Raw genomic sequence first — 27,316 nt, 5'->3', positions numbered from 1 at the left:
CCCCTCCCCCGCTTTATAATATGGTTGGCAGGGATGGCTTTTAAAAACTTACTAGCTCATTTAAAAATGGAAATTACTCAGAAATATATGGATAATACCCACAAAATCTGCTCTTGCCTTGCTAAGCTTCTCCGTTTTTAAAGCACATATTCATTCTCAGAAGACATTATTTTATTTACTTGTTTGTGTGCTGCTCTTCCTGCAGGAGCTTAGAGCAGTATAGATGAGGTTATCCCATTTCATGACAACAACCCTGTGAGGTAGAATAGGCTGAGGTCATCCCATGAGGGTTGTTGTTGTTTTTGCAAAGTGGGATTTTGAACCTTGATCAGCCTGGGCAAGGTCCAATACTCTCGCCATTAGATTGTACTGGCTTTGATAATGTATTAGTAATTAGTTTTAGTAGCAATACTAATATATTGGTAATTCCCATGAGTCACTTGAAACTACAGTCAGTGCAAGGAATGAACAAATGAGTAAATCTTTCCTCTGTGTTTGGGTTGTATTCTCTTTGGGACGTGCCCTGTCTTCTAACCACATTTACAATACTTGGCTTTGCATGATCCTTTAATCTTTCCTATGTCATGTAGGCACTGCTACAGTACAAACCCTTATTTATAATGAATCTTACATTTGATTGCTCATATACGTTCTATTAATTTTATAAACGAATTGGGCATGTATATCTTTGCAGGATTGCATCCCTTGGATTGAGTTATCAGCAGGTGGATTTTCTCTGTCATATCATTTGTTACTAGCAGCCAATGTTTGATTTCACATAATGAAAGGAACTTTGGGAACACAATTCACAATGCTTGCTATCATGTTTTTCACTTCTAAGCCTACAGGCATCTGTATCAGTATAGAACCTAGGCTGAGAGAGAGAAGTAAAAGACTGAAATGAAGTCATGGGCTCAAGAGACTGAATATCAAGGATTTTATAAAACTATTAAAAAATAATATTGTAATGTTGCTGAATTTTCACTAGCTATGCCTTGGAAATTGGAGCCAAGATTTGGTGCCAGTTAGCATATTTATGCCCCTGTCAGTCACATTAGAAGGCCTTTTTACTGAAAGAGAGTTGATATATTTTAATCCTGTGAAAAGTGAATCATGTCATATCACAAAATAAATAATAGCACTATTAAAGCAGAAGCCACAAATGCAAGTAGGTAAATTATTCATCCGTTTAAACTGTCTGTGTGCATGGAGACCCCCACCTCCCGAGAACCAAGGCAGCACTTTAACCTGTTAGAATCTTAAATGTGGGCAGATTAATGTCTCTAAAGCCACTAATATTACATGCTCCTGCATACATATTTCATACAGTGGGAAATTATAAATAAGACCATAAATTGAACTCAGTGATGGTTTGGGTTGGTATTTAACCATTCATTGCCTGATTCTCAGCAAGCACCTATGCTGCTTCCATGGATAAAAGAATTAACTATTCACAGATTGTAGATAGTAAACTTATGAACCTAATTGGTGGTTAGAGTTGCTAATACATTACTCAGTACCAAACAAGCTTCATATAATGCTTATTCTGGGATTTTTCTTCCTTTTGTCCCCCCACCCCCACCCACCCACACACACACTAAATATTTATTTGGTTAGGGACAATGTCTCTCTATATTTACAGTTTACAGTAATTAGGATCAGGGTAATTATCATAGTAGACCAGAATAGTGTTCCATTTCGAGTTCAGCAGCTTGTCACCAGCAGTGATCATTACCAAATGCTTCCGTGAATATGCAATAATATGCATAGCAGACAATTACAGGATAGCCTGCTGCTAGGAAAAGTGTTCTCATAATCCCTAGTTAGTGGTGAAATTAGACCCTAATAGCCTTTTGAGTGATACAATGACATCGTCAGCGTTTGAAAATTTCAGTGACATACACAAAATGCTTTGTAACATTTTTCATGCATTATATTTCTTTAATATATACAACTGTTTTACAAAAAGCACACAGTACTCCTGTTCTATAAAAATCACAGAGGTACAATTTAAAGGTTATGGCTATGCCATGGGAGCAGTGTCTTTTTGGATTCACTCTGCCCTGCATCTGTAACTTTTGAAGTACCACAACAAAGTGAATGGCGTCAGTTGTGCAGGACTTTAACACAAAATCATTGTCTCTGGCTTGGATCAGGAGCTACGATTACATGTTAAGGACATGTATAATTAGCTTGTCAGGTGTTTAAAGTTTACAGCTGTGATGTGAGATAGACCTTTGGAAAAAGTAGCTGCCATGATGTAGCTGTAATGTTTAAAAGGTACCAGGCCCAGCAAAGAAAAAGGCGTCTTTACAGATGCTTGTGCTTAACTTGAGCTTCAGTACTTGTACTTCACTTGACAGACTTGATTTGTGTTAGGTCTTGCAAAGCAGAGGCTTGAATATTACCTATTACAGATATACTCGCTATCCTTCTGCATAGAAGACACGGTCATAAAATTAAATGCCTTGATATTTCCCAGATTGCTAGTATGGCTAGTTCAAGGGAATAAAGGTCATGTCATTAAATCTGGTGGGACAGGATCCTGAGTCAGTCTAAATCCTGAGGTGAAAAGAATCATGCCAATTATACAGCTATTGTCAGAAACAGATAACTCCTTATCATGTGGCTGCTACTTGAAAGCATCTCAGAGATCCTCTGCATGTTATATTGCAAGCTCTGGCTGTGCAGCTATTCTGGGGTTAATTCATTGCCCTTCTTTGCCAAAGTTGTGGCTGGTGTAGTTATGCTCACCTCACCTAATGTCCAGGGTCTGCAAACAACAGGCTGTTCATGCTGTTAGAGTCACTAGAGTTAATGGAATATTTTAAAGTATCAGCTGCACAGCAAAGAGTCCTCTGTTTCCTACCCTCTTAGAAATCGACTTCATCTTTATTTTACATATGAGATAAACTAGAGGCTATTAAAATAAAGATTCAGACATTCATCACACTTAATACTAGCAACCAGATTCATTCCCAGCTGTCCCAGCTTTCTGTGCTCTCTGACACCATCTCTAGTGCACCAGAAAGTTTTAGGAATGCACGTTGAAAAACGTTCCATCCTGTTCTTTCCTTCTTGACTTGCGGTAACTTCTCTGAGCTTGTCTTCATACATCATACTGAGAGGCAAAAATTCTTATTTCTGACATGCTCGCTTTCCATCTGCAGTGCTTTTTTAGATTGAGATTGTATTCAAACGTATGGTCCACTGCCTATAGTCTGAAATAACACTATCTGGAAAGGGCTACTCCACGCACATTTAAATCTGCTATGCAAACTTCCTCTGTTTCTTCAATACATCACTCTGCATTCCTACTTAGCTGTGAGCAAATGGGCTTGAAGCACTTTTGCATGTTTCCTTTTTCTTGTATCTGTTAGGCTCCCTTCCACAGTGTTAAGATTTTGTAGTGCAGACTAGGTGAAATATGCCCCAAAGCAAAGTGATCTAGGCAGTTGGCTACAATAATGAAGAATTCTACTAAATTTTATCTTAAACAGTACTACACAAAGCTGAAAGAGTTGACTGGTGGATGTACAAACTTAAGGTGACAGTACTTTTTAATCACTGGGGCTCTGAATCCAGAGCACGTTTGTTTATTTCTGAAGCTGGTTTAGTTCTGGTATGTTATTGTAGTAGGGATTAAAATGCAAATATTGGTGGCTTTTGTTTTTAACAAAGAATGAGAGCTTTCCTTCAATATCTCAAGAAGGCCCAAATAGACATTTTGATAATATACAAATGTATTTACATTCTCTTATTTAACTGGCTAAAAGGTATATGATTAACCAACTAAACATTCTTTAATTGGTTGACAGCCCTAATAAATGATAACATTTCATAAAAACAAACAATTCTACACGTAGTCCCCTGTATTGGTTTATTATACATCTGGAATGTATCCTGACCCAGATACCCATAGCTTATTTGATGTTTTAATTGCACTTTTATTAGCATAATTTGCTTTTCACTTTAATGAATATGGCAGGTGTCAGAATACAGTTCATTGACAGGGTGCACTAACTCTACAACATTTTTACTTGGAAAATGTTATTCTCAAGTGTAAAGAGGTTGAGTGAACCCTTCTTGATAGGGAGATTTCAAAATTGCAAGAATATGTATCGGGAGGGAGAAGGAAGCAATGTTGCTCCTTTCATTTGCTCCTTGTGTCCTTTGTAAAATTGGATTTGCCATACAACACAAACAGCCTGTGGTCTGTGTGGATTAACTTTGTAGTGTCAATTTCATTTGAAGAAGTGCTAATTGCTAGCCATTAACAAACTTCTATTTCTTTATATTTTTCTTTCCTATTTCATAATAGCCTGGTTGTAACCTATCTTTTTGAATAAGGTACTTACAACACAATCCTATGCATGTTTAGACAGGAAAAAGTTCTACAACTCCCAGCATGCCCCAACCAGCCATACTGGCTGGGGATGCTGGGAGTTGTGGGACTTTTTCCTATCTAAGCATGCATAGGATTGTGCCCTTAAAAGCTAAAAAAAACCCTGAATCATATTTAATTATAGGGTGTTGCCTTCCTGTTTTCCAAAAAGTTTGAAGATGTGGAATACTAATAATTTCCTATTCCTCTGGCATTTTCGGCTTGATCTAATGGGACTGTGAAGTTTTGCTAGCCTGTTTTGATTTCTTGATCACCTACTCAGCATGATTTTGATTTCCTTCAGCATTTTATCAGTCTCCTTTGGGAAATGTATGTACCATCTGCCTCACATCTTTCTTCGTGAATAGTGAAATAAGGAATGCATTATGTTTTTAGCAATATTTCATGGTGCTCCTAAAAATCCCATAATCCTCCTCAAGCTACTGCTACCTTATAGAGTAGCCTTTAGTTCCTTAAGTAGTTTTAGAGTACTTTTCATATTTTTTCTTAACTACTCATGACATGTTTTTGTTCATCAGCTGTGCTTTATCCTTGTCATTTCATGTGTTGTCACAGTTGGTGATAGCATCTCACCTATACTTTTCCTCTTGGGTTCTGTTTAGCACAGAGTATAGATTCACCTTAGCTTTGCTCCATTCTTGTTTTGCTTCCCATTTCTGGAGACAGGGAGCTTAGGTCATAGAATCATAGAATAGTAGGGTTGGAAGGGGCCTATAAGACCAACGAGTCCAACCCCCTGCTCAGTGCAGGAATCTAAGTCAGAGCATTCCTGACAGATGGCTGTCCAGCCTCATCTTGAATGCCTCCAGTGTGGGAGAGCCCACTACCTCCGTAGGTAATTGGTTCCATTGTTGTATTGCTCTAACAGTCAGGAAGTTTTTCCTGATGTTCAGCCAGAATCTGGCTTCCTGTAACTTGAGCCCATTATTCCATGTACAGCATTCTGGGATGATTGAGAAGAGATCCTGGCCTTCCCCTCTGTGACAACCTTTCAAGGACTTGAAGAGCGCTATCATATCTCCCTTCAGTCATCTCTTCTCAAGGCTAAACATGCCCAGTTCTTTCAGTCTCTCCTCATAGGGCTTTGTTTCCAGTCCCCTGACCATTTTCGTTGCCCTCCTCTGAACCCTCTCCAGTTTGTCTGCATCCTTCTTAAAGTGTGGTGCCAGTACTGGACACAGTACTCAAGATGAGGCCTAACCAGTGCTGAGTAGAAGGGAACTAGTACTTCCCGGGATTTGGAAGCGATGCTTCTATGAATGCAGCCCAAAATAGCATTTGCCTTTTTTTGCAGCCAAATCACATTGTTGGCTCAGATTCAGCTTGCGATCTACAACAATTCCAAGATCCTTCTCGGTTATAGTATTGTTGAGCCAAGTATCGCCCATCTTGTAACTGTACATTTGGTTCTTTTTCCTAGGTGCAGAACTTGGCATTTATCCCTATTAAATTTCAATCTGTTTTTTTCTGCCCAGTGCTCCAGCCTATCAAGATCACTTTGAATTTTGTTTCTGCCTTCCAGGGTATTAGCTATCCCACCCAATTTTGTGTCATCTGCAGATTTGATAAGCATTCCTTGCACCTCCTCATCCAAGTCATTATAAAAATGTTGAAGAGCACTGGGCCCAGGACTGAGGCCTGTGGTACCCCACTCGTTACCTCTCCCCAATTTGAGAAGTTCCCATTGATAAGCACTCTTTGAGTCCAATTCTGTAGCCAGCTGTGGATCCACCGGATCGTTGTTTCATCTAGCCCACTTTGAGCTAGTTTGCTCAACAGGATATCATGGGGCACTTTGTCGAAAGCTTTGCTGAAGTCGAGGTATATTATGTCCACAGCATTCCCACAGTCCGCAAGGGAGGTTACCTGATCCAAAAATGAGATCAGATTAGTCTAGCAGGATTTGTTCTTGACAAGTCCATGTTGGCTTCAAGTAATCACTGCATTGTTTTCAAGGTGCTTACATATTGATCGCTTTATAATCTACTCCAGAATTTTCCTAGGTATTGATGTCAGACTGACTGACATCAGTCAGACTAGGTATTGATCAGTCAGACTGACTGGCTCTTCTTATGTTCTGATTTTCTTACTTTTTGTTTGGACTGTTTCAATGCACTTTATGTGGGACTGAAGAAATTGTGTTCAGAAATTGCAGGTGGTCCATAATGCTGCTGCCAGACTGCTGACTGGAGTAGATTATAGGTAACATGTGACTTCCTTGTTTCAACAAGGGCAGTGGCTCCCAATCCATTGCAGAACCCAATTCATAGTGCTCATTCTTCATTTCAATTTCATTTGTTTCATTTCTATATTGTCCAATGGCCAGAATTCTCTGGGTGGTTCACAAAGGTCAATACACATTTAGGGCACTGTCCTATAATAACCTAAATGGCTTACAATCAAGGTACCTGCAGGTGATGCTGTCCTATGTGACCTGCTGATGTCAGAGGTGCAATTGATGGGGACATGAGAGAGGGTATAGAGTGAAAGCATTGAACGAAAGGTTGGAGATCACCTAGTGACTAGATTTCTAGTCCCCTGCTTAGTTCAGGATCTGCAATGCAGGATGCAACTACAGTATCCCTGACAAATAGCCATACAGCCTCTGTTTATATACCCTCCAGTGAAAGAGAACCCACCATCTCCCAAGGTAGTCTATGACAGTACTGAACAACTCTCACTTAGGAAGTATCTCCTGATGTTTAGCCAAAAACTCCTTCCTTGAAACTTCCAAGTGCTGGTTCTAGTCCTGCCCCTGGAGCAACAGAGAGCAACTCTGCTCCATCTTCTCCATAACAGCCTTTCAGGTATTTGGGGATTGTTATCTTGTCTCCCCTTCATCCTCTCTTCTCCAGGCTAAACGTACCCAGCTCTTTCAAGCATTCTCATAGCACTTGGTTTCCAGATGCCTCATCATCCTGGTTGCTTTTCTCTGGATGCGCTCCAGTTTGTCAGTGTTCTTCCGAAAATGTGTCCAGAACGACACAGTACTCCAAATGTGGCCTGACGTACACAGAATAGAACAGAACCATTACTTCCCATGATCTGGACACTGAGCTTCTGTTAATACAGCCTAAAATTGCATTAGTTTTTTTTAGCAGCCATATCACACTGCTGGCTCATATTCAGTTTATGAACCACTAAGACACCTAGGTTCATTTCAGATGTACTGCTGCCAAAGCAGGCTGCCTCCATCCTATACGTGTGCCTTTGATTTGTTTTTCTACATAAATGCAAGCCTTTACAGTTACCTCAGTTGATTTTCATCTTGTTAGGTTCAGCCCGGTGTTTCAACCTGTCAAGATCCTTTTAAATCTTGATTCTGTCTTCTGTGTTGTTGGTTAACCCTCCTAGCTTTGGGTCATCTGCAGATTTGATTTAAAAGAACACCTTTATACCTTCATCGAGGTATTTATAAAAAATATTGAAAAGCACAGAGCCTAGGACAGAGCCCTGCTGCACTCCACTCAAGACTTCCCTCCAAGTTGACACTGAGATAGTAATGGGTACAATTGTTCAGCCAGCTGTGGATCCACCTAATGGTAGTATCTTCCAGGCCACATTTTACCATCTTGTCAACAAGGATATCATGGGAAATATTGTTAAATGCTTTGCTGAAATCAAGGTATACTATGGCCATGGCATTCCCATGATCCACTAAACTAGTAACTTTAACCAAGAAAGGAGAGAAGGTTGGTCTGGCATGACTTACACCTGGCAAACCTATATTAGCTCCAACAAATCAATGCATTATTTCTAGATGCTCTCAGACTGACTGCTTAATCATCTGTGCTAGAATTTTGCCTAGTATTGAAGTCAGGCTGACTAGCCTGTAGTTTCCTGGATCTACCTTCTCCCCCTTTTTGAGGATGGGAACAACATTTGCCCATCTACAGTCTTCTGGTGCCTCACCTATTCTCCAGGGATTCTCAAAGATCAGAGGCAGCAGATCTGAAATAACACCTGCAAGCTCCTTCAGCACCAAAGGATGAAATTCATCTATTCCTGGAGACTTGAACTCATTTAAAGTAAATAAGTGTTCCCTTAATCATCTCCTTACCTACCTTGGACAGCAAGTCCCTCCTTATATCATTTGTTCTACTTTACCCAGGTTGAACACAACTTCCTTTATGGGAGAAGACTGGGGCAAAACAGGTGTTGAGTAGTTCTCTCTGTTACCTGTTAATAATTTGCATCTTCCCTAAGCAGCAGACCCAACCCTTCCTTGATCGTCATCTTGCTGCTAACATAGTCAAAGAAGTCCCTTTTGTTGTTTTATTATCCCTTACAAGCCTGGGCTCATTCTGAGCCTTAGCCTTCCTAACACCATCCTAACAGGTTCAGTTATTTGTCCCTCCTTCCACCTCCTATACATGTCTCTTCTCATGGGAAAAGTTGCAGTTGTGCCTTTGGTTTTCAGGATCCCCCATTCCCTTTGAACTCTTTTTTCTTTCAGCATTTCTAGTCATGGGATCCTACCGAACTAATGTCTGAGATTTTTGGAATTGGCTTTCCTAAAGTACAGTGTACATGTCCAACTAAGCTCAGTTTTCATAGCCCTTTCTATCACAAATTCTAAGATGATGTGGTCAGTTTCCCTCACAAGGTTCCTTCCACTTTCATCAACCAGTTCTTCCCTGTTGGTCAGGATTAAGTCTAAGGCAGCATAATCCCCTTGTTCCTTCTTCTACCTTCTGAGAGATGAAGTTGGCAGAAAGGCAAGTAAAAAAAGTATTGGATGTTACATTCCCAGCACACTTCCAACAGATATCAGGATAGTTGGAATCTACCCCATTACTATAGATAATTCCCTCTGTGAAAGCTTTGTCACCTGTACCAGAAGAGACCCATCCATTTCTTTTGGCTGTTTGGGCAGTCTGTAGTATACTGTCATAACAATATCACTCTTGCTTTTCACTCCTTCTAGCTTTACCCAGATGCTTTCAACACTGCTTCGATTCTCAGAAACATGGATTTCCATGCAGGTGTATACATTCTTTACATACTATGCTCCTCCTTTTCTGTTGGGTCTATTCCTTTTGAACAAGTTATTGCTATATTCCAGCCATGAGTCTCATCCCACCAAGTCTTCAATTCCATTGGCTACACCCAGACTTTGGAATTCCCCCCTTCGAGAGGTCCACCTTCTCCCTCTTTTATGACATTCATCTGGGAGGTGAAAACCTTTCTTATTCAGCTGGCATTAGCCTATCAGTTATGTGATTTTAATTGGATGTTTTCTGCTGATTGTGCTGTCTTTGTTTTTAGTGCTTTTTATTTCTTCGGTGTGTACATATTTTATGGTGTATTTTTAATGTTTCAGTGTGTATTTTGATTGTTATTATTAACCACATTGAGCAGTGTTCTGTTGGAAAGGTGGGATCTAAATTTTTGTAATAACTAATAATATAAATAATAGTGAGTGTAATGATGCTATGACATCACATAGCCACACAGATTTGGGTCCTGATGTCGGGACCTACTCGTTTAATTGCATGGCCTTCCCAGGAAAGTAATACATGTGAAATAATTGATCAACTTACTGAAATTCAGTTTTCTCAAATTGTTTTGCTAATCATGGCAGCTGAAAAATGGCAACAGCTGTTGCTTTGAAAAAAAAAATCAAAAGTACAAATAATTGCAGTATTTTGAGAAGTGTCTTTAATCAAAGCAGCACAGCCACACATGTGCAAATGTGGAAATCACCCTGACAATTGAAGGAAAAGCTATCATGTAAATATAGATAGATCTCTGCAAGAAAATGGTAAAGGAACAGCTGAGCATCCTTCAAAAACTAAACAAGAAAAGAGTCTCTAAGGACTTTGGCGCTAGGAGGGGAAAAATAAAGCTCCCTCTTTTTTTCCTTCCTCTTTTGCTTTTCTCCTATGTTTGTGTTTCTTTACCAGTATGAAAATAGCTGTGTTCAATAAACTATAATGTTTCACATTCACCGCTTCCCCAGTAGGTATTAAGTTCCAAAGAGCAGCCTTTCACAGCTTCTTTTTCCTTGTGATCTTTTTATAATGTTATTGGAGGGTGAGGGTACAAGGAGGCACTGAGACAGAGCAGCAAAAGCAGCATACTCAGGCAGCTTGCCAGGCCTGCTTCTTGCCAGTAAAAACTCAAGTCTCTTTCTGCCTAAAACTGCTTCTTTCGGCCCCAAGTCAGGTAGGTATAGCATGACACACATTCCTGTGTCTTGGGGTAGCCCACAGCCACCACAGACTGTTAAGGAGCACGTTCAGCTATCAAACTTACGCATCAATTTGCATATCTGGAGAGCATGCTTGCTTGGCACAATATATTTTAAAATGTTAAAGAACACAGTGACTAGAAGATACAATGGCTGTAGCAGACAACTCAATGAAGATGTCTGCTCAGTGTTCAGTGACACTCTAAAAGGCTAATAGGATTCTAGGCTGAAGTAAAGGAGAGAGAGCAAGGAGAGAATATTCTAATGCTCTTGTAAAAATCAGTGCTGCGTCAGTAACTTGTTTTCAGGCTTCCCACCTCCAGAGACACGACAGGCCTGGAAAAAGCCAACCAAGCTAGCAAGAGTTTCCAGTGAATATTAAAGAGGGGTTGAGAAAAGATTTCAAAGATCTGAAGAAGAGAGGCAAAAATAAAGAGTGTGGGAGTGGTCAAGGCAAATAGATTGTTTAAAAAACAGCTAAGATGTTACTTATTCATTGCCAGTGTCATTCAGTGAAGTTAATTGGCAATAGGTATCAGTTCAACACAAAGGAGCATTTTAAAATATTATTTTACAGAAGAACATTGCAAAGTAGTATCATCTGAATTATTTATATTTTTTACATGTGATTTACATTTGCTTCAGTTTTAGATATTATAAAATACAGTCCTTTGAACAATAAGCAAAAATAGCATTTTTAAAAGGTTACAAGTTTGGCGGCCTGTTTGGATAGTACTTCTGCCTCCTCACCTGCTTGTGATGTGAGATCACAGTGTGCATTTCCTTGCTACCCCTCCCTGTTCATCGCATTTAGAAAGTAACACCTCTTTTAAATGCAGGATCTCCCTGATCATGCTATTTAGCATCAACACATAGACTGGGCCCATACGATCATGGGGATAAAAGAAGCCGTCGTGGCTTCTCCCCCTGTCCCCATGCATGCTGTTTTCAAAATTAGCCGCGCTACAATGTTGTGGGGTGGGTATGAAGCCACTCCTGCCACGTGCTGGGTTTGGATGACATGCCAATCCGTGCTGCAGCATGGGTAATTACGTCAACAATGGGCACACACATGGAGGCAGGGGTGGAAGTCATGATGGCTTCTTTTACCCCCGCAATCATGCAAACCCAGCCGTAGGGATGAGGGGGAGAGTTGTTGCTGTTGTTTATAATAAATAATAACATTAACATAGAACCATCAACATACATGGTGCTTTACAAAGAATGAGAAGACAGGACCCTACCCTCCATGTCTTGCAGTCTAAAAAAGCAGAAAACATCAAGCCATTAAGAGCTTGTTCCCGGGATACGCTCCTTGCTGTCAGATTACCTTTTCCCAAAACATGCAGAAGAGGGCAGCAGTGAAGACCATATATCCTTAAGGCCTGGGAAAGCCTGAAAAACACAAGTTTTCAAAGTCTTCTGCTCAATGAATTCAGCTGGGAAACACCAGGGACATCATTTCCCAGAGGCAATGGAAGTTCCACATGCAGGTTCATGCCTTAAATCTGCAGTCTCTGCCTGTGCTGTAAGCCCTCCACAGTGGTGAAGAGGGCAAGGAAATAGTTTCCCCAAATGTCCCAACATTACAAACTCTCAGAGGAAATATATGGCTTCTTCCATGAGCCCTCAGGGAGCTCAGAAAAAAACTGGCTAATTAGAAGGTGAGCTGTGGGCAGCCCAATGCAAGGCAGAAGGATCCCCCCCCCCCCCCCGGTATTTTCCTTGCCTTGAAAGAAGAACAAGGGAATCTCTGCTGAATAAACCTTTCTGCATGCAGCTCGGCACAAGTCACATGTTCCCTGCATTTTCCACAGTAATGTCTGGATGCCAAAGTTAAAAAAAGAAAGTGCTTGCCAGGGGCGAGCAAATGAGCATGTTTGTGGACCCATGCTTTTACTTTCTTAAGGGTGGGACTTCCCATGAAGCAATATGAAACAATTGCTTCAAGCAGCTAATTCCAAAGGAGATACCGTTTTTCTGCTGCCTCTCTCTGTGAAACTTTTTTGGTGTTGAAAAGAATGAGCTCTGATCCAGAGCTTGTGGTGGCCTGCACTTTGTAGTTGTTATTGTCGAAAGCCTGTGCTTTTTAATTATTATTGCCAAAGTGATTTGAGCACAGCCCTGATGTGCTTTCATGTCAATACATCCTCCAGCAATCTTTGTTTGCTAATTTCAGTGACCGCAGCTCGATTGGTGCTTGATAGGTTCTATCAAGAATTTTATACTACACCATAGTTAAGCCATAAGCCATTGCAGAATTTTTGCATAAGGTATACATAATTATTTCTTCCCATTCTGGAATGTTAAAGGCATGTTCTGAGCTTCTGGTTCCTTTTAAAGTGTACCCTTATTAATAACTTATAAAGTCTTACAGGTTTATAGCAAGTCCTTTGCACTTGGAATGACTTCACACTGTGTTGACATAAAATGAATTGCGTCTTCTCTCAGATGAGCATGTTTATGTTCACCCTCTTCAGGCGTTCTAAAACTCTGTAAAGTAAACGTGTGAGGAGGGGGCGAGGACGAGTGCACAGCCCCACCCTCCTCCATGTCCCTCTGCATGTGGAGGGTGACTTTCTGAATGGGAGAGGCCCCAGTCTCTGTGGAGGCTCCTCCCATGACTTAAAACTCCTGGGAGAGCCTCCACCGATAGAGGAGGTCCTCAGCTCCGCAGAGTTGCCCTCTGTGTGTAGAGAAGGAGGCTCTGCTCACCCCTAGTCTCCTTCCTTGCATGTTTACGTCACACTGTTTTAGAACACCTGAAGGAGGCTGGTGTTTCTAAGCAATATGAAAATCCTCAGTTGAAAGATTAAGTAGGATAGAAGCTGCCAGTTCTGGATACTTTCTGATTTCCTCTAGATGAGGGCTGTGCAACATTTGATCCACAACACTGAATGCATCCCGCCAGTCCTGTATCGTGGCTTGGCAACTCTCCTGTTTTTGCAGCTCCAACCAGAAAAACATCTGAGTTTTAAGGAACCCCAGTGGGCTGAATTTTATCTTGGAGGGTCACAAACTGTGCAGTCCTGTTCTATATGTACAAGCTTTGTATTATGTGACAAATGGGAATAATGGGTTGTGTTGTTTTTTTGTACTACAGTTTATCTTTTCCAGAACATGTTCTAGAGCACCATTGGAGAAAAGCTTAGGGCAAATGCAACTGAACATTGGTGAAAAACCATTTAAAGGTCTATACTGTCGCAATGAAGGCAGTAATTTTAATTAATTTTCTGCCACCGTCACATCTTCACAGAATAGACCGGTGATGCTTTTCCATGTGTAAGGCCTCCCTCAGGGAGCCAGTGCAGTTGGTGGCTGACTGTGAACAATTTGCTTTGTTCTTTGCAGATAAGTCCCTTGGATTTGTCTTGATTTGGACTCGGACTCCAATATTAGGGCAAGTCAGATTAGTGGAACCTTGGCAATCACTTGTCCAGTTGTGTTAGATTCTTTGCAGCTTGTTGATTTTGAGGATGTGGACAGGGTATTGGAAGTGGTGAGGGCCACAATATGTGTACTCGACCCTTGACCTTCTTGGCTGATTAAATTGGCCAGTGTGGGACTGATACCATGGCTAAAGGAAGTGATTAATGCTTCTTTGTGTGAGGGAGTTGTTCCCTCTTGCTTAAAAGAGGCAGTAATAAGTCCTTTAGTAAAGGAAAATTTCCCTTAATCCAAGAGTTCTTTTTAACTATAGGCCAGTCTCAAATGTACCATTCTTGGCTAAGGCAGTCAAGAAGGTGGTGGTGTTGCAAGTCCAGATGCATCTAGATGAAATTAATTATCTGGGTTTCAGTCAGTCTTTTGGCCAGGATATGGGACTGAGACAGCTTTGGTCTGTTAGGTGGATGACCTATGACAGGAACTGGATAAGGGGAGGGTGACCCTATTAGTTCTGGACCTCTTGGCAGTTTTCAGTACCATTGACCATGGTATCCAACTGAACCACCAGGCAGGGCTGGGCCTTATGGGTGCTATTTTGCAGTTTTCGGTCCTTTCTGTTGGGTTCAGAGGTAGTGCTGGCGGGTTTACTGTTGGACTCTATAGCCATTGGCCTATATACCAGTCTTCCCCAAACTGGTGGTCTCCAGACATTTTGGACTACAAGTCCTAGTATTCCTGACCATTGACCATGCTGGCTGGGGCTGATGGGAGGTGAAGGTTGGGGAAGGCTGGCCTATAGTGTCCCATAGAGTTCTGTCTTGTCCCCTAGGTTATTAACATTACCCACAGAGGCCTGTTTATTGGGCATGTGTGAAAGGGATTTCTCCTGTGTCGGTCCAAACTGTAGAATGCATTCCCTCAAATACTACAATTAGCCCTCTTTCAGCTTTTAGAAAGGCTATGAAGACAGATCTCTTTAATCTGATCTTTTAAATTATGTAGATGCTCTAATATTTTAATGTTTACTGTAGTTAATGCTCTTATTTTTATTGTTTTAAGGTTTCATTGTTTTAAATTGCTGTGCACCGCCTTGATGGCTTTTTAGCAAATAAGGGACTATATAAATGTTAATAATACATATTAAATCACTCTGCAGGCCTAAATCTAAGGGAGATTTGCCCTTACAAATAACTAATAATGATACAACACTCAGAGGGCAATATATACACACAAATATGCCTATATTTTAGGATCTGATTGGGATCACTGGGCAATATTACGGGGCAGTTTGAAACCTATTTACATGGCATGTAAATAATCCCTACAGTAGGGCTATACTGCTGGTGTAATCTGGCCCGTAGAGGCAGTGTTGAGCGAGTGGTCGCCATGGACAAGAGATTTGTGAAACACTTGGGTAAAATGAGTAGTATACCAGAGCTTTACATGGTTCTGAAGCAAGGTAAGATGGTTAAAGACCTTTGTTTACAGTGAGGTGGGGGTGGGGAAGTTCCCTATTAAAAGCACATTTGTGTTGTATTTGTGTCATCCAATCCATGTGTCTTCTCTCAAAGTTGTGCTATTTTTGGATGATAGCATATTCTCTGAGCAATGAGAGCACTCTGTTTTGTACCTTAGAAAGTGCTTGGTTATCCCCCAGATGGCACATTCATTATCATTATACCATGTGCCACAGGCACGAGGTAGATGTATAATTAGGACCCATAAATTAGCTCCTCTCACCACTCCCACTCCCTCATGTGGCTTTAGTTGCTCAAACTTACTGCAAAATATTTTGAATCTTTAATTTTTTTATTTTTAAATAGGGGGTATTTTAGCTATTTGGACACTGTTTCATTATTTCTTGCACAATTTGTGCATGAGAGAGCATATCTGGTGAATTAAGAAAGCAAAGGGAATATCTTATGAGAGACATTAGAAATCACTAAGGGAGCAATCTTACGGTCCCAGGCTCCCTAGGATGCCGTGCTCCGACCTTGGAGAAGGAGATGCATCTGTTGATCACCCGCTTCAAGCCCCTCCTAGCTTCAAGCCCCTCCCACTGCAGAAACTTCCATGGTGGCTCCCTTTCACAGGGTTGAAACTACAACCTCATAAAGTGCAGGAATGGAATGGGTGTGGCATGGGTGTGCTGGGATGCAGGGGAGAAAGATTGTGGATCCGTTGGATCCAGTCACCTCTCATCCCACAACCTTGCCCCCAGCATCTGAGGCCCATCTAACAGAAATTCCTTTTCAGGAGGACGCAGAGGAGAGGAGAAAAATACCTCTGCTGTTCCTTCTACCCTGGCGGCAAGAGGCCAGCAGGGCTTTGGATGGATGGGAGCCTCTGAAATCAGCACGCTCTGTTGTTTGGTCTCCTCGCCCATGGGTTTGCACTGTAAATTATCATTTTCTGCTTCATAAATCTGCTTGATTTCAAGGAGTGACAGTGTTATTTTGAATCTGGTTATAGCTTTAATCTCTGAGAAATAAAAAGTTTTGCAGGTTCTTATTCTCACAGTTGTTGTTGTTCAGTCATTCAGTCGTGTCCGACTCTTCGTGACCCCATGGACCATAGCACGCCAGGCGTTATCTTTCTCAGATTTGGTGTTTATTTTAACATGTTATAAACACACAGCTAAGAAACACAGAATTAGACTTTTTGCAGCCCAATGTTATGCATGTTTACTCAGAATGTAATATGGGACTTATTAATGAATTAGAGTGGTAATTTATTTTCAGCATGGCTATCCCATTTCTCTATTTTTAAAAAAATCAAGGCAGCAAACAATGTAACAAACAAAACAGTATGTCAAACCTTATAGAATTCATGAATTAACTAAGAATTGTTAACTAATTAACAAATGAAAATTAGGATCAATATAAAAACAGCAGTTGGAAAGCTATTGTAATGAGAAGCATCTGGAAAAATATATTGCAGCTGCTCATTGAAAAGCAAGCTGGGGTGGGGCCTGGTGGGCTTCTTATAATGTCTTGACACGACCACAAAAAGGCCCTGTCCCTTGTGCTCCTGGCCATTTAGGGTTTTAAAGTTCAGAACCAGTACTTGGAACTGAATCTGGAAACAAAGCAGTAACCATCACAGATGGTATGAAATTGGATGTATATGTACCAAATTCATTGGTACTTCCTCCCAGGAAGCGTGTATAGGTTTTGCAGCCTTACGTTGATGGGCCTTTACCACAAGCACTTCCACTATGCTCCATTTAAAGGGTCATGTAGTTCTGACTACACTTGCACTCCCATTTCATTGCTTCGCTTTCTCTTGTTGTTTCAGGTGTTTCATTGTGTGCATTTTGAGTGTCCAGCCCAAGCAGCTGCTCACAAAGAAGAGCCTGGCGAGGAAGACGTTGGCACAGGTGGACAGCAGCTGGCATCCCGCACACCTCGAGCCTCAAGCACCAGCTCCGTGCACTCCCTCCCAGGACCTACTTCACACTCATAAGCTCGCCAACCATACAAGAGAATGGAGAAGATCATTTGCAACCCCGGTGCCGTGATAAAATTGCTCACCATCTTCTTGTGCGGGCACCTCTTCATTCTCTAAATGGACAGAGGGGACCATAGCTGGCAGCTGGAGATGTTCAGATGGAAAAGGCTGCCCCAAGACACAGTGGGGCTGCTTCACATTATCCATGTTGTTAAAGTCAGGATAAAATCAGGGGAGAAAATAGGCTTTTGGTTTTCATCAAGTCTCCTATTTACACTTACCTCTTTAAACAAACCAGATCAGGTTGAGCTGAAAGAAATAAAAAAGCCAAGCCAAATTGTAATATGAAGATGTCATGTGAACAGTACAGAAAAGACATAATTACATGTGCCTGCAGAAGGCACCTGCTAGGAAATGGGTCTTCTCCATGAATGTTTATGAAAATATTCTATGAAAACCAATATTTTTATTTAATTTATTCTTAATACATATTCCTTTATTAATTGTAAGCCATTTTCAAACTCCATGTGTATATATTTATATATTCCTTTGCTTGCCTTTTTCCTTCATTTTTTGTTGAAAACCTTGTTTATCATGCTATATCAGATAGATCTACTTGATAGAGGCAGGCATGTGATACTCTCATTCCATTACTCTATTTAACAAAGAAAACCCCTTAAGGAGGTCATGCATAAAACAATTCAATCCACGGATGCTGTGCTGGAATTCTGACTATTTGACACCATTTTTAAAATTATCACTTTTTACTTCTGTGTAAAATTGATTGGCAGGTTCCTAAGCAGACAAACAAATAATTGCCCTGTTAACAAGTATTAAACCTTTAATTTTTCTAACAATTAATCAGTATAGATTTCCAAACATCTCCTTTTGTGTTGAAAAACAGAAATCTAGCTGACCAACATTTCAGCTAAATTTGGTATTGATAAGAGATGGGAGTGCAATGCTGGCAATTACATTTTAAAGTATTTGTTTTTAAAAAATAGATCATACTATTCCATTAGAGATTTAAAGAAAACACTTCTGAGAAGCTTTTCACATCATCTCCATAAATACAGAATTGATTTTTATAGTTAGATTTGGTTTGTGTTTTAAGTAATTTACATCCTAGCATTAGCTCTCCTTTGTAACTTAATCAGATTATTGGATTAATTATTCCGATTGTGTTCACAAGCAGCATTCCCCACATTCACTTGTTTTACATCCTACTGCATTTGCCAGTGTAAAGGGGGCTATGGGTTTACACACGAATATCGATATCATTCACCCATCTAACTAGGAAAAAGAGATGCATTTGTCCTGGTATGTGATCTTGAAGAATATCAGTGTCAACTTGTGTTTTTTTTTAATTGGTGTAAAACAGTTTGGTGCAAATTGTTTTGACTATGGTGTCCTATAAAAATATTGTTGTCAGACTGCTTAAACTTAAGTGTTTGCATTGCGGACACAGATGGCAAGAAAGAGGCGAGACACAGGTATTGGATTGAACTTGGGCCACATTTTTTTAAACAACAAAATCTGCAAGGGGACTAACTACTTCTTCAGGTGGCCACCCTCATGGGTATTGAACATAAGAAGAGCCATGCTGGATCAGACCAAAGGTCCATCTACTCTAGCATTCTGTTCACACAGTGGCCAACCAGCTGCCCACAGGAAACCTATAAGCAGGACAGGAGGCAACAGCACCCTCTCACCCAAGTTGCCCAGCTACTGGTGTACACAGGCATACCGCCTCTGATACTGGAGATAGCGTATAGCTATCAGGACTAGTAGCCATCAATAGCTTTATCCTCCATGTATTTGTCCAATCTCCTGTTAAAGCCATCCGAATTGGTGGCCATCACTATGTCCTGTGGTAGCGAATTCCATAGTTTATGTGCTGTGTGAAGAAGTACTTCCTTTTATCTGTCCTGAATCTCCCACTAATCAGCTTCATGGGATGACCCCAGGTTCTAGTATTATGAGAAAGATTGAGAGAGAGAGAGAGAGAGGTTTCCCTGTCCACTTTCTCCACACTATGCAAACTTGTACACCTCTATCATGTCTCCCCTTACTCCCCTTTTTTTGAGGGTGGGTGTGATTTCTCCCCTTCCCTGGTGCCTTCCCTTCTTCGGTGAGAATGGAGGCATTCTCATGTCACCCCTGCCCAGGGCTGCACAGCTCAAGAATGAGTGAGTCAAGTCAGCCCCCAATGGAGACTTTCCTGCCACAGGAGAGGGATAAGCCCAGTGCTTAGTTCCGCGCCCCGCCACTCAGGATAACTTGATGCAGACCACCTTGCAGATCTACTAGAAAAATACTTCCTGCGTTGGAAAGATGAATCCCACTGGCTGTATATAGTTCATCCTGAGTGTGCGGAATATAAGGATGTGCTATTATTCCTCCCTCTAGACCCTTGAGTGCAGTATGCAACTCCATTAACTTTTTTCCTTGTTCTATTCAAAGTCCTGGGATCCACCACCTCCCACAAAACTCTTTAGTGAATTATAATGGACTGCAGTATTAATGTCCCCAGACAATGTTGCCGGATAACTGCAAGATCCACACATGTTTGCAGAATGAGGGCCTTGCCCTCCAACATAACAAGGTCCCCCCCACGCTTGCACTCCCCTCCAGGTGGATCACTAACATCTGCGGTTGGAGACACACCAAACCTGGCTGGAATAGGCTGGGCAGGAGGCATTACCAAACCACGCCACATCTACCTAACCACTGAATACTGGCAAGCTGGCTGAAACCAAGCTGAAGTCCCCAGCTATATTTTGAGGCTCTGCAGCCGGCCCAAAACACAAAGCTGTGTCTGCAGATGAGAACCCTCACTGTCTCCCCTCCCCTTCAGCAAGCTGAAAAAGAGAAAACAATTCAGAACAGATTCCAACTCATGTATTATTGTTCAAGGGTCTAATGTAGTGGTGAAAGGCCTTGGAAAGCAACACCAAATATCCTGCCTAGGGAATCCCAAGGAAGTTGCTGAGGTGGGCCCAATCCTGAAGGAATGCATGCCAAACCTCTTGGCTCCCAAACTCAACCTGTCTAAAACCTGTTTAATTACTGACCAAAACTGGAACTTGGTTAAGGGCCAGCCATCTTGATGGCAAAATGGGCCCCTGGCATCCACGTACTTCCATAAAATGGTGGCTGGGCAAAGCTCAGTACAAGAGGAAATGTAGCATGTTTGAGCCTCTCCCTTTCTGGTCTGTTTTGGACTTGTGTAAATGCAGTCTAGCTGCTTTTGCCAACAATTGAAGATCCTCCATTTCAAGGGCCCTCTGTGATGAATCCAACTTGGATTGCACTACTGACTCCCCTACCCTAAATGCCCCCACACCCCAGTACTGTTAGGGCTGCTGCATGAAAAAGCAGATCCTCAGAAGCATTGTTGCAGCTATCCTTCCAGAGCCCTTTCAGGCTGAATAATATATCACAGGATTTAGGCTTCTGAGAATCTAGGGGTGGAGGCTGAGCCCAGGACCAACCGTCAACCATTCTCTGAATTCTAACATCTGAAGTGATATCAGCAAACCCTTGATCTTGGCTAAGAATGCCAAACCTGCCAGCTTACTTCTGAGGGTGTGTACTGACAGTCCATGATGCTTCCAGGCTACACAATATTCCATCAGTTGGTCACTGAGAATTGGCCAATCCTGGCTTAATTTCTTCAGGGATCATAACTTGTGGAGTTCCCTACCTGCCTTGACATATGCAGCTCTGGTACTGTGGGTGACCAATTTAAACATGGCCTGCTCCATCTCAAGTCTCCAATCACCCACAATGCTTCTGGCATGGCCTCTGAATCACTCTGTGGGTGCCAAGTTTAATATGGAATTCTCTCTTGGGGGTTGTCAGACCTGGCGAGCATGGGTTAAACAATCCTTGCATAACCCTAAACAGACCATGTTTAACCCCTGCATAACCCATGCTTGTCAGATTCGCACAACACAATAACCCCTGAGCTGGGGTTGCATATTCCAAATGGCAGCTGCATGTGCCCCACATGCACTGCAGCCTCACTGTAAGTTACCCCATCGTAGGCTGTTGTGTGAACAAGCCCACAGACAAACAACAGATTAAGTTATCAGGAGCAAAGGTTACAGAAAGAGATCTAGGCCCCATCTTCATGGGGCTTTTACTCCGGTTCTACACCCCCAAGTCAATAGTGTCAGATGATGCACACTGCTCTCCGTAGCTAGCCCGGTGTTTCTTGCCCTAAATCCATTGTGTGTATTTTTCAAACTAATTTTGTGTTGGATTTTCCTGTCACAGCGGCTTCAGAGCTGTTCGGGAGTCCATGTGACCTCAGCTGGCTTTGGCATGGGCTGATGGAAGCGGTGCTGATTGGCGGAAGGGAAAGAGGTGTGGGGCAGGGTCGGGGGAGAGCAGAGGGGTAAACATTTCTACCCAGAAATAACTCATTGCCTTCAGTTCCACTTTGCTGAGTACAGGAGCAGCCCTGATGTTTTGAAACTGTGCTGTTGTGATCATGGGCTCAGTCGCTGCCTCTCACTTTAAATTGTCATTGAGCTTGGGAGTGGGGGGCAGCCCTGCTGTTTTAAAACTATGCAGCTGCAAAGGAGCACAGCCTGGCTCAGTCATTGCCTCTCCCTTTAAAGAGTCATTGAGCTTAAGAGGGAGGGGGAGCCAGCCCTGCTGTTTTAAAACTGTGCAGCTATGAAGGAGCACAGCTAAGAAATGGTGGACGCCTGTTGATTCGAAGCTGTGCAGCTAAGAAAGGGTGGATGCCAGGGTGGATGTTTTTCATTAACATGTACTCAGAAGCACTACATTGAGCCTGTGTTTGTGGGAGGGAGGGAAGTCTGTTGATTGGGCAGTTAATAGACATCAAAGACAACTAGCTGGTGGGTTTCCCTCCTCGCTGGCCCCTGGCTCTCTGCTCTTGGCACCTCTTGCACTCCCGCTCATTCTGCTCAGCCTCCGGGCAGCAGCAGCTGCTGCCTGCTTGTCTGCCCGCCTCATAAATGTGTGTGTGTGGGGGGGGGGATTTGTCATGAACATCTACTCGTAAGCAAGTCCTCTGCTGCACTTTGTTTTGTGTTTTTTTAAAAAAACATTTTTATTTTATCTTTATAAATGAAATAAACAATACCAAAAATACCAACAACCTGATCGATACTACAATTTCCCAGCAATGCAATATTCTAATGAGGACACCACAATAACAAAAAGAAAAGGAACAGGGGAAAAGAAAGGAGGAAAGGAAGTAGAGAAAAAGAAAAGACAATTCTTTCCCCTTCCCTCCCCTTTAAAGGATTAAGTTTAAACCCCAATACCCCTGGCCTTCGATGCCATTCTATTTTAAAAACTATATCTATAACCTTAACAATCTTACAGTTTAATAAACAACCTTAAATTTCAATATCATCTCACCAATCTTATATCAAAGAAACAGGTCTACAGTTCATTCCCAGTTGCCTATATTATTATTATTATTATTAATAATAATAATAATAATAATAATAATAATTAGAAAGAAATATAGTGTTATATAATAATAAAACTTAAACCTTCAACAATCAGTACTATATTTTATACTAGTTATACAAGTACATATGCACAATACACCCTCAAGCAATAAATTTAAATACAGCGTATCATATCTATTTTGAAATAAAAAGAAAAAGAAAAGCAAGAACAAAAAGAAAAGCAGGAAAATAAGAAAAATGAAAGAGAATAAACGAATGTATGTATAATCATTTATCTTCTGACCTAACCTCGATCCTGTAGACTAAACACAAACAGTTAACAAAGCTTGTTTAAAGATTCCAGTTCATGGGGTTGTAACAGAAATCTCACGTATTTTTACGTTCAGCCATGCCTCTGCCATTTCACGATTTAGAAACTTCATCTGACCTTCAGACACAATACACAGTGTAGCAGGATATTTTAAGTAATATTGTAAGTTCATTTGTTTTGCCATATTTTTCGCTTTAGTAAATTGCCTTCTTTTATTCGCCACCTCTTTGATGTAGTCCGGAAATAACATAACTCTATCTTGTTTCCAGGAAAGGCTTCTACCTTCTCTTGCCAAACACAGGATATAATTCCTTGTGGGGACTTTTGCAAATTGGACTATGATCATATAGTCAGTCCCTTTAGCATTTGGCACACAAAATGCCTGCTCAATATCAAGTAAATAATCAGATGGGATAGGGAGTATCTCATGCAAAAGTTTATCCACAAAGGTAGGCAATTTTACATCATTAGACAGTTTTTTAATCCCAATAATATATACATTGGATCTTTATGTGAAGGCCTCCACAAACTTGTGTCGTAGTTTCATTCCCTGCCACTCAGTCTTCTAGCTCGTTAATTTTCGTCTCCATTTTTTGCCATGATGCATTAATTAGATCCACAGCTCCTTGCAAGGCGGTGATGGAATTTTGGATTAAATCCAACCATTTGGCTTGCTCCATACACTGCAAAGATAATGTCTTTATCAGAGTAAATAATTCCCCTATATATTCTGTTTTCGAAACTTTTGACACAGGAGGTATAGGGGGAGTTGGCAGTGTTGCCAGCCCCTTCTCAGTGTAGTCATGTTTCTCTCAGACAGATTTTGCAGGTCCTCAGGTGTTCTCAAATATTGTTAATATTTCTTAAATCATCCCTCAGGAGTTGTTGATATTTCTTAAAGCATATATTATTATGGAACACATCAGCCCTGTTTTCTCCTATGAGATAGGAGTTTCAGAACAGCTTTTTGCATTAGTAAAGCTCTGGGGAGATAATCCTGGAATCCAGCCCCCCCCCCATCTCGTGGGGGGTACTTTTCTCCAAGATGTTATCCAGAATTTATATGCTGCCTTGCCCCCCTTTTAATTCCAGGAGGGGAGATGAAAAGGTTTTTCAAGCTTTTAAAAAGCTGTTTGAGAAAGCTCCCACAGAGAGCCTGTGGGAAGCTGCCAGATCGGCATTCGTTCCAACCAGAAGTTCCCTCTGCTGCACTTTGTTGAAAACGTGAGGGAGGGGGAGCAAGCCTCCGCTCATTGGCTGCCCCGCACCTATGCAGTTGCTGACATTCATTTCTACTTGCAGCAGGACTCACCCACCCCACCCCAACTAATGCGGCTTCAGTTCCTGTATACACCACAAAAGCGGAGGAATACAGCACTGCGTGTACCATGGAAAGAGCTAATTCGATTCTGTGAAAATGCGGATTTTGCCCAAATTGCTTCACAAAGCATTTCTGTTTAGATTGGCCTCAAACCTACGGAGCCATCTTCTGCCCTCAGAAGTTGTTCCTTCACACTGTGAGTTCGTTCTGCCCAGAGGGTTAGAAGTACTCAGACCCAACAGTGCCAGCCTGTATTGTCTTTCCCCTTGTTCTACAGGATCCCAAAATCCTCCTGTGATTCTCCTGATCCCATTTTTTTTTCCTAATTCAGGAAAATTTCCTTCATAATTCGAAGATCATGCCTGAATTAGGAAAAAAAATCGTGGAGAAGCCACGATTCTTCGAAGATAACGCCTTAATTAAAAAAAAAATCCGAAGTGGGGGATAGGAGGGGGTAAAACTTAGTCTCATTTGAAGGGATAGAACGACCCCCTGCTCAATGCAGGAAGCCTGATTCCCAGGCGGTAGCCCATCCAACTACTGAACGGGGACGACCCTGCTCAGCTTCCGAGATCAGACAAGCATGCGCACATCGAGCCCTTTGCTTGTTGCTGAGAAAACATTGAGTGCTGAGGAAGCTATGCGATCAGTAGCCAGAAGATGACATGGGGCCATCAAGAGCTGTGAGCGTGGTGGGCGTGGAATTAGGGATGGCGGAGAATTTCTCCCCGAAACTTCGGGGAGCCGAGCGCCAACGTGTTTGGCCCTCCGAACAAGTTTCGGGGAGAAATCCTCCGCCCCCCCCGCCCCCCCCCGGGACGGGACTTACCTTCCCTGAATGTCCCTCCCGGCGGCGGGTCCGGCTGGCGGTTCGTCCGGTGTTCGAGCGGGGCGGGAGCGGCAGCCGGTCTTTCGACCGGCTGCCGCCCCCGCCATTGCAATGAAAGAAAAAAAAAAAGTCCCCTGATAGGCTACGTGACGATTCACGTAGCCTATTACGGCAAGATTTGCAAAGTCAGCCGTGATAGGCTACGTGAATCGTCACGTAGCCTATCACGGGTGACTTTAAAAAAAAAAAAATGTGTACGGATAATGGCGGCCCCCATAGGGAGCCGCCATTCCCGTTCCTTATTTGGTCGCTGTAGTCTACGTCAATGTTTACGTAGACTACGGCGAAAATAAGGGCAACGCTATTTGCGTTGCCCTTATTTTCGCCGTAGTCTACGTAAACATTGACGTAGACTACAGCAACTAAATAAGGAACGTGAATGGCGGCTCCCTATGGGGGCCGCCATTCGCGTACGCGCTTTTTTTTTTTTTTTTAAAGTCACCCGTGATAGCCTACGTGACGATTCACGTAGCCTATCACGGCTGACTTTCTAGATCTAGCCATGATAGGCTACGTGAATCGTCACGTAGCCTATCAGGGGACGTTTTTTTTTTTACTTTCGTGTTCGCGGCCGGGCGAGGCGGGAAGCCTCCTCCCCGGCCTGAATTTCGGCCGGGCGAGGCGGGAAGCCTCCCCCCCCCGGCCTGAATTTCGGCCGGGCGAGGCAGGAAGCCTCCCCCCCCGGCCTGAACTTCGCGGGGGGAGCAGCGAAGCGCTCCCCCCCACTGCGAAAAAGAAGCGAGAAAAGGTAAGTGACTTTCGTTCACCCCTACATGGAATCAGCAGAAACAGGAAGAGTTTCTGATCTTCCAATGAGGGCCTCTGTCTTTAGAAGCAGGAAAACAGCACAGCGCTCGAGTGTGAACCGAGCTTGCGCATTTGATGAAGCACTGCAATGGGGAAAATGGGTGAGTGTGGATAATCACGTTTTAATGAGAGAGCCTTTAATCCAACAGGACACCAAATTCATTGAGATGGCGCGCGCAATGTAGATTGGCCCTTTGTCTCTGACTAAGGCTGTTTTAGTGTCAAAGCTAATTGTTTTTCCTGCAGGACGCCAGTCCTCAATGAGTCTGGAAATGTAAAATGTAGCTAGGATATTTTCTTATGTTTTAAAAAACAAAATATAGTCATTTTATGTATTTGTTTCAATAAAATGACCATCTAGCATTGAAAACTGACAAACTGATTCATGCAAAAATAGGCCACCAATTACTTCTAATATGAACATTTACATCTGTTGACTATTTTAGCATATGCTGTTCACACAGTGGTGGTGAGTATATGGAAGAGAAGGGTACCGTGGCATTGGCTACTAATTCTGTTTGGCCTAAGTGCATATCTACTGTGGGGTCTTTTGAGTTCCCAGTTCAATGGTTTAGTACAAACCTACAAATGCAAGAAGGAATGTGTGACTGAATAAGATCAGTAATTTGGAGTGTTGCATACCAAAATAGCCTGCCCTCAGGTGGGCTGTATGTTGTGCGTGCCCAGCCTACAAAACCCTACATCTGCTATTCAGACAGGTATATGCATGCATGTCTAGGAACAGGCACATTGAATGAAGGCATCCACTCCCTCCTCAGAATCACCCAGAAGTACTCCGAATATGTATATGTAATCTATTATCCTGAACCTGATCAGAAATTATTTTTCTATTTAATGAATAACATTTGGTCTAAAGAAAGCTTTGTATATTATTTTTCACATAGAGAATATTTAGCAGGCATGCAATTTCTGCAAGGTTTTCAAATGCCATTTCAGAACAAGAGGGTGGTTATGAAATCATATGTATATAAGACAGTCTAGTTGCCACAGCACTGGCACATTCTTCAGAAATGCAAATTTTAAGTTTCAGAGGAATTGGGTGGTGAGCAATTTCTTACTGGCCTTTCACACTAT

At 42.0% G+C, this 27,316-nt stretch overlaps 1 protein-coding gene across 1 annotated transcript in view; it reads left to right on the top strand.

Moving 5' to 3' along the window:
* BTBD9 (BTB domain containing 9) overlaps positions 1-19,240 on the top strand; it is a 268,373-nt gene extending 249,133 nt beyond the window's left edge. Inside the window, exon 11 of the mRNA XM_084828517.1 lies at positions 17,283-19,240. Within this exon, the coding sequence (XP_084684643.1) occupies positions 17,283-17,450 (168 nt within the window). The 3' untranslated portion in view covers positions 17,451-19,240. The remainder of the gene's footprint in view (positions 1-17,282) is intronic.
* The last annotated feature ends 8,076 nt before the right edge of the window (positions 19,241-27,316 follow it).

The sequence above is a fragment of the Heloderma suspectum genome, chromosome 1 (assembly GCF_057233095.1).
Source record: "Heloderma suspectum isolate Gila_16-S chromosome 1, 16-S_ref, whole genome shotgun sequence".
Taxonomy (NCBI): Eukaryota; Metazoa; Chordata; class Lepidosauria; order Squamata; family Helodermatidae; genus Heloderma; species Heloderma suspectum.
This window is presented reverse-complemented; position numbering and strand designations above follow the sequence as displayed.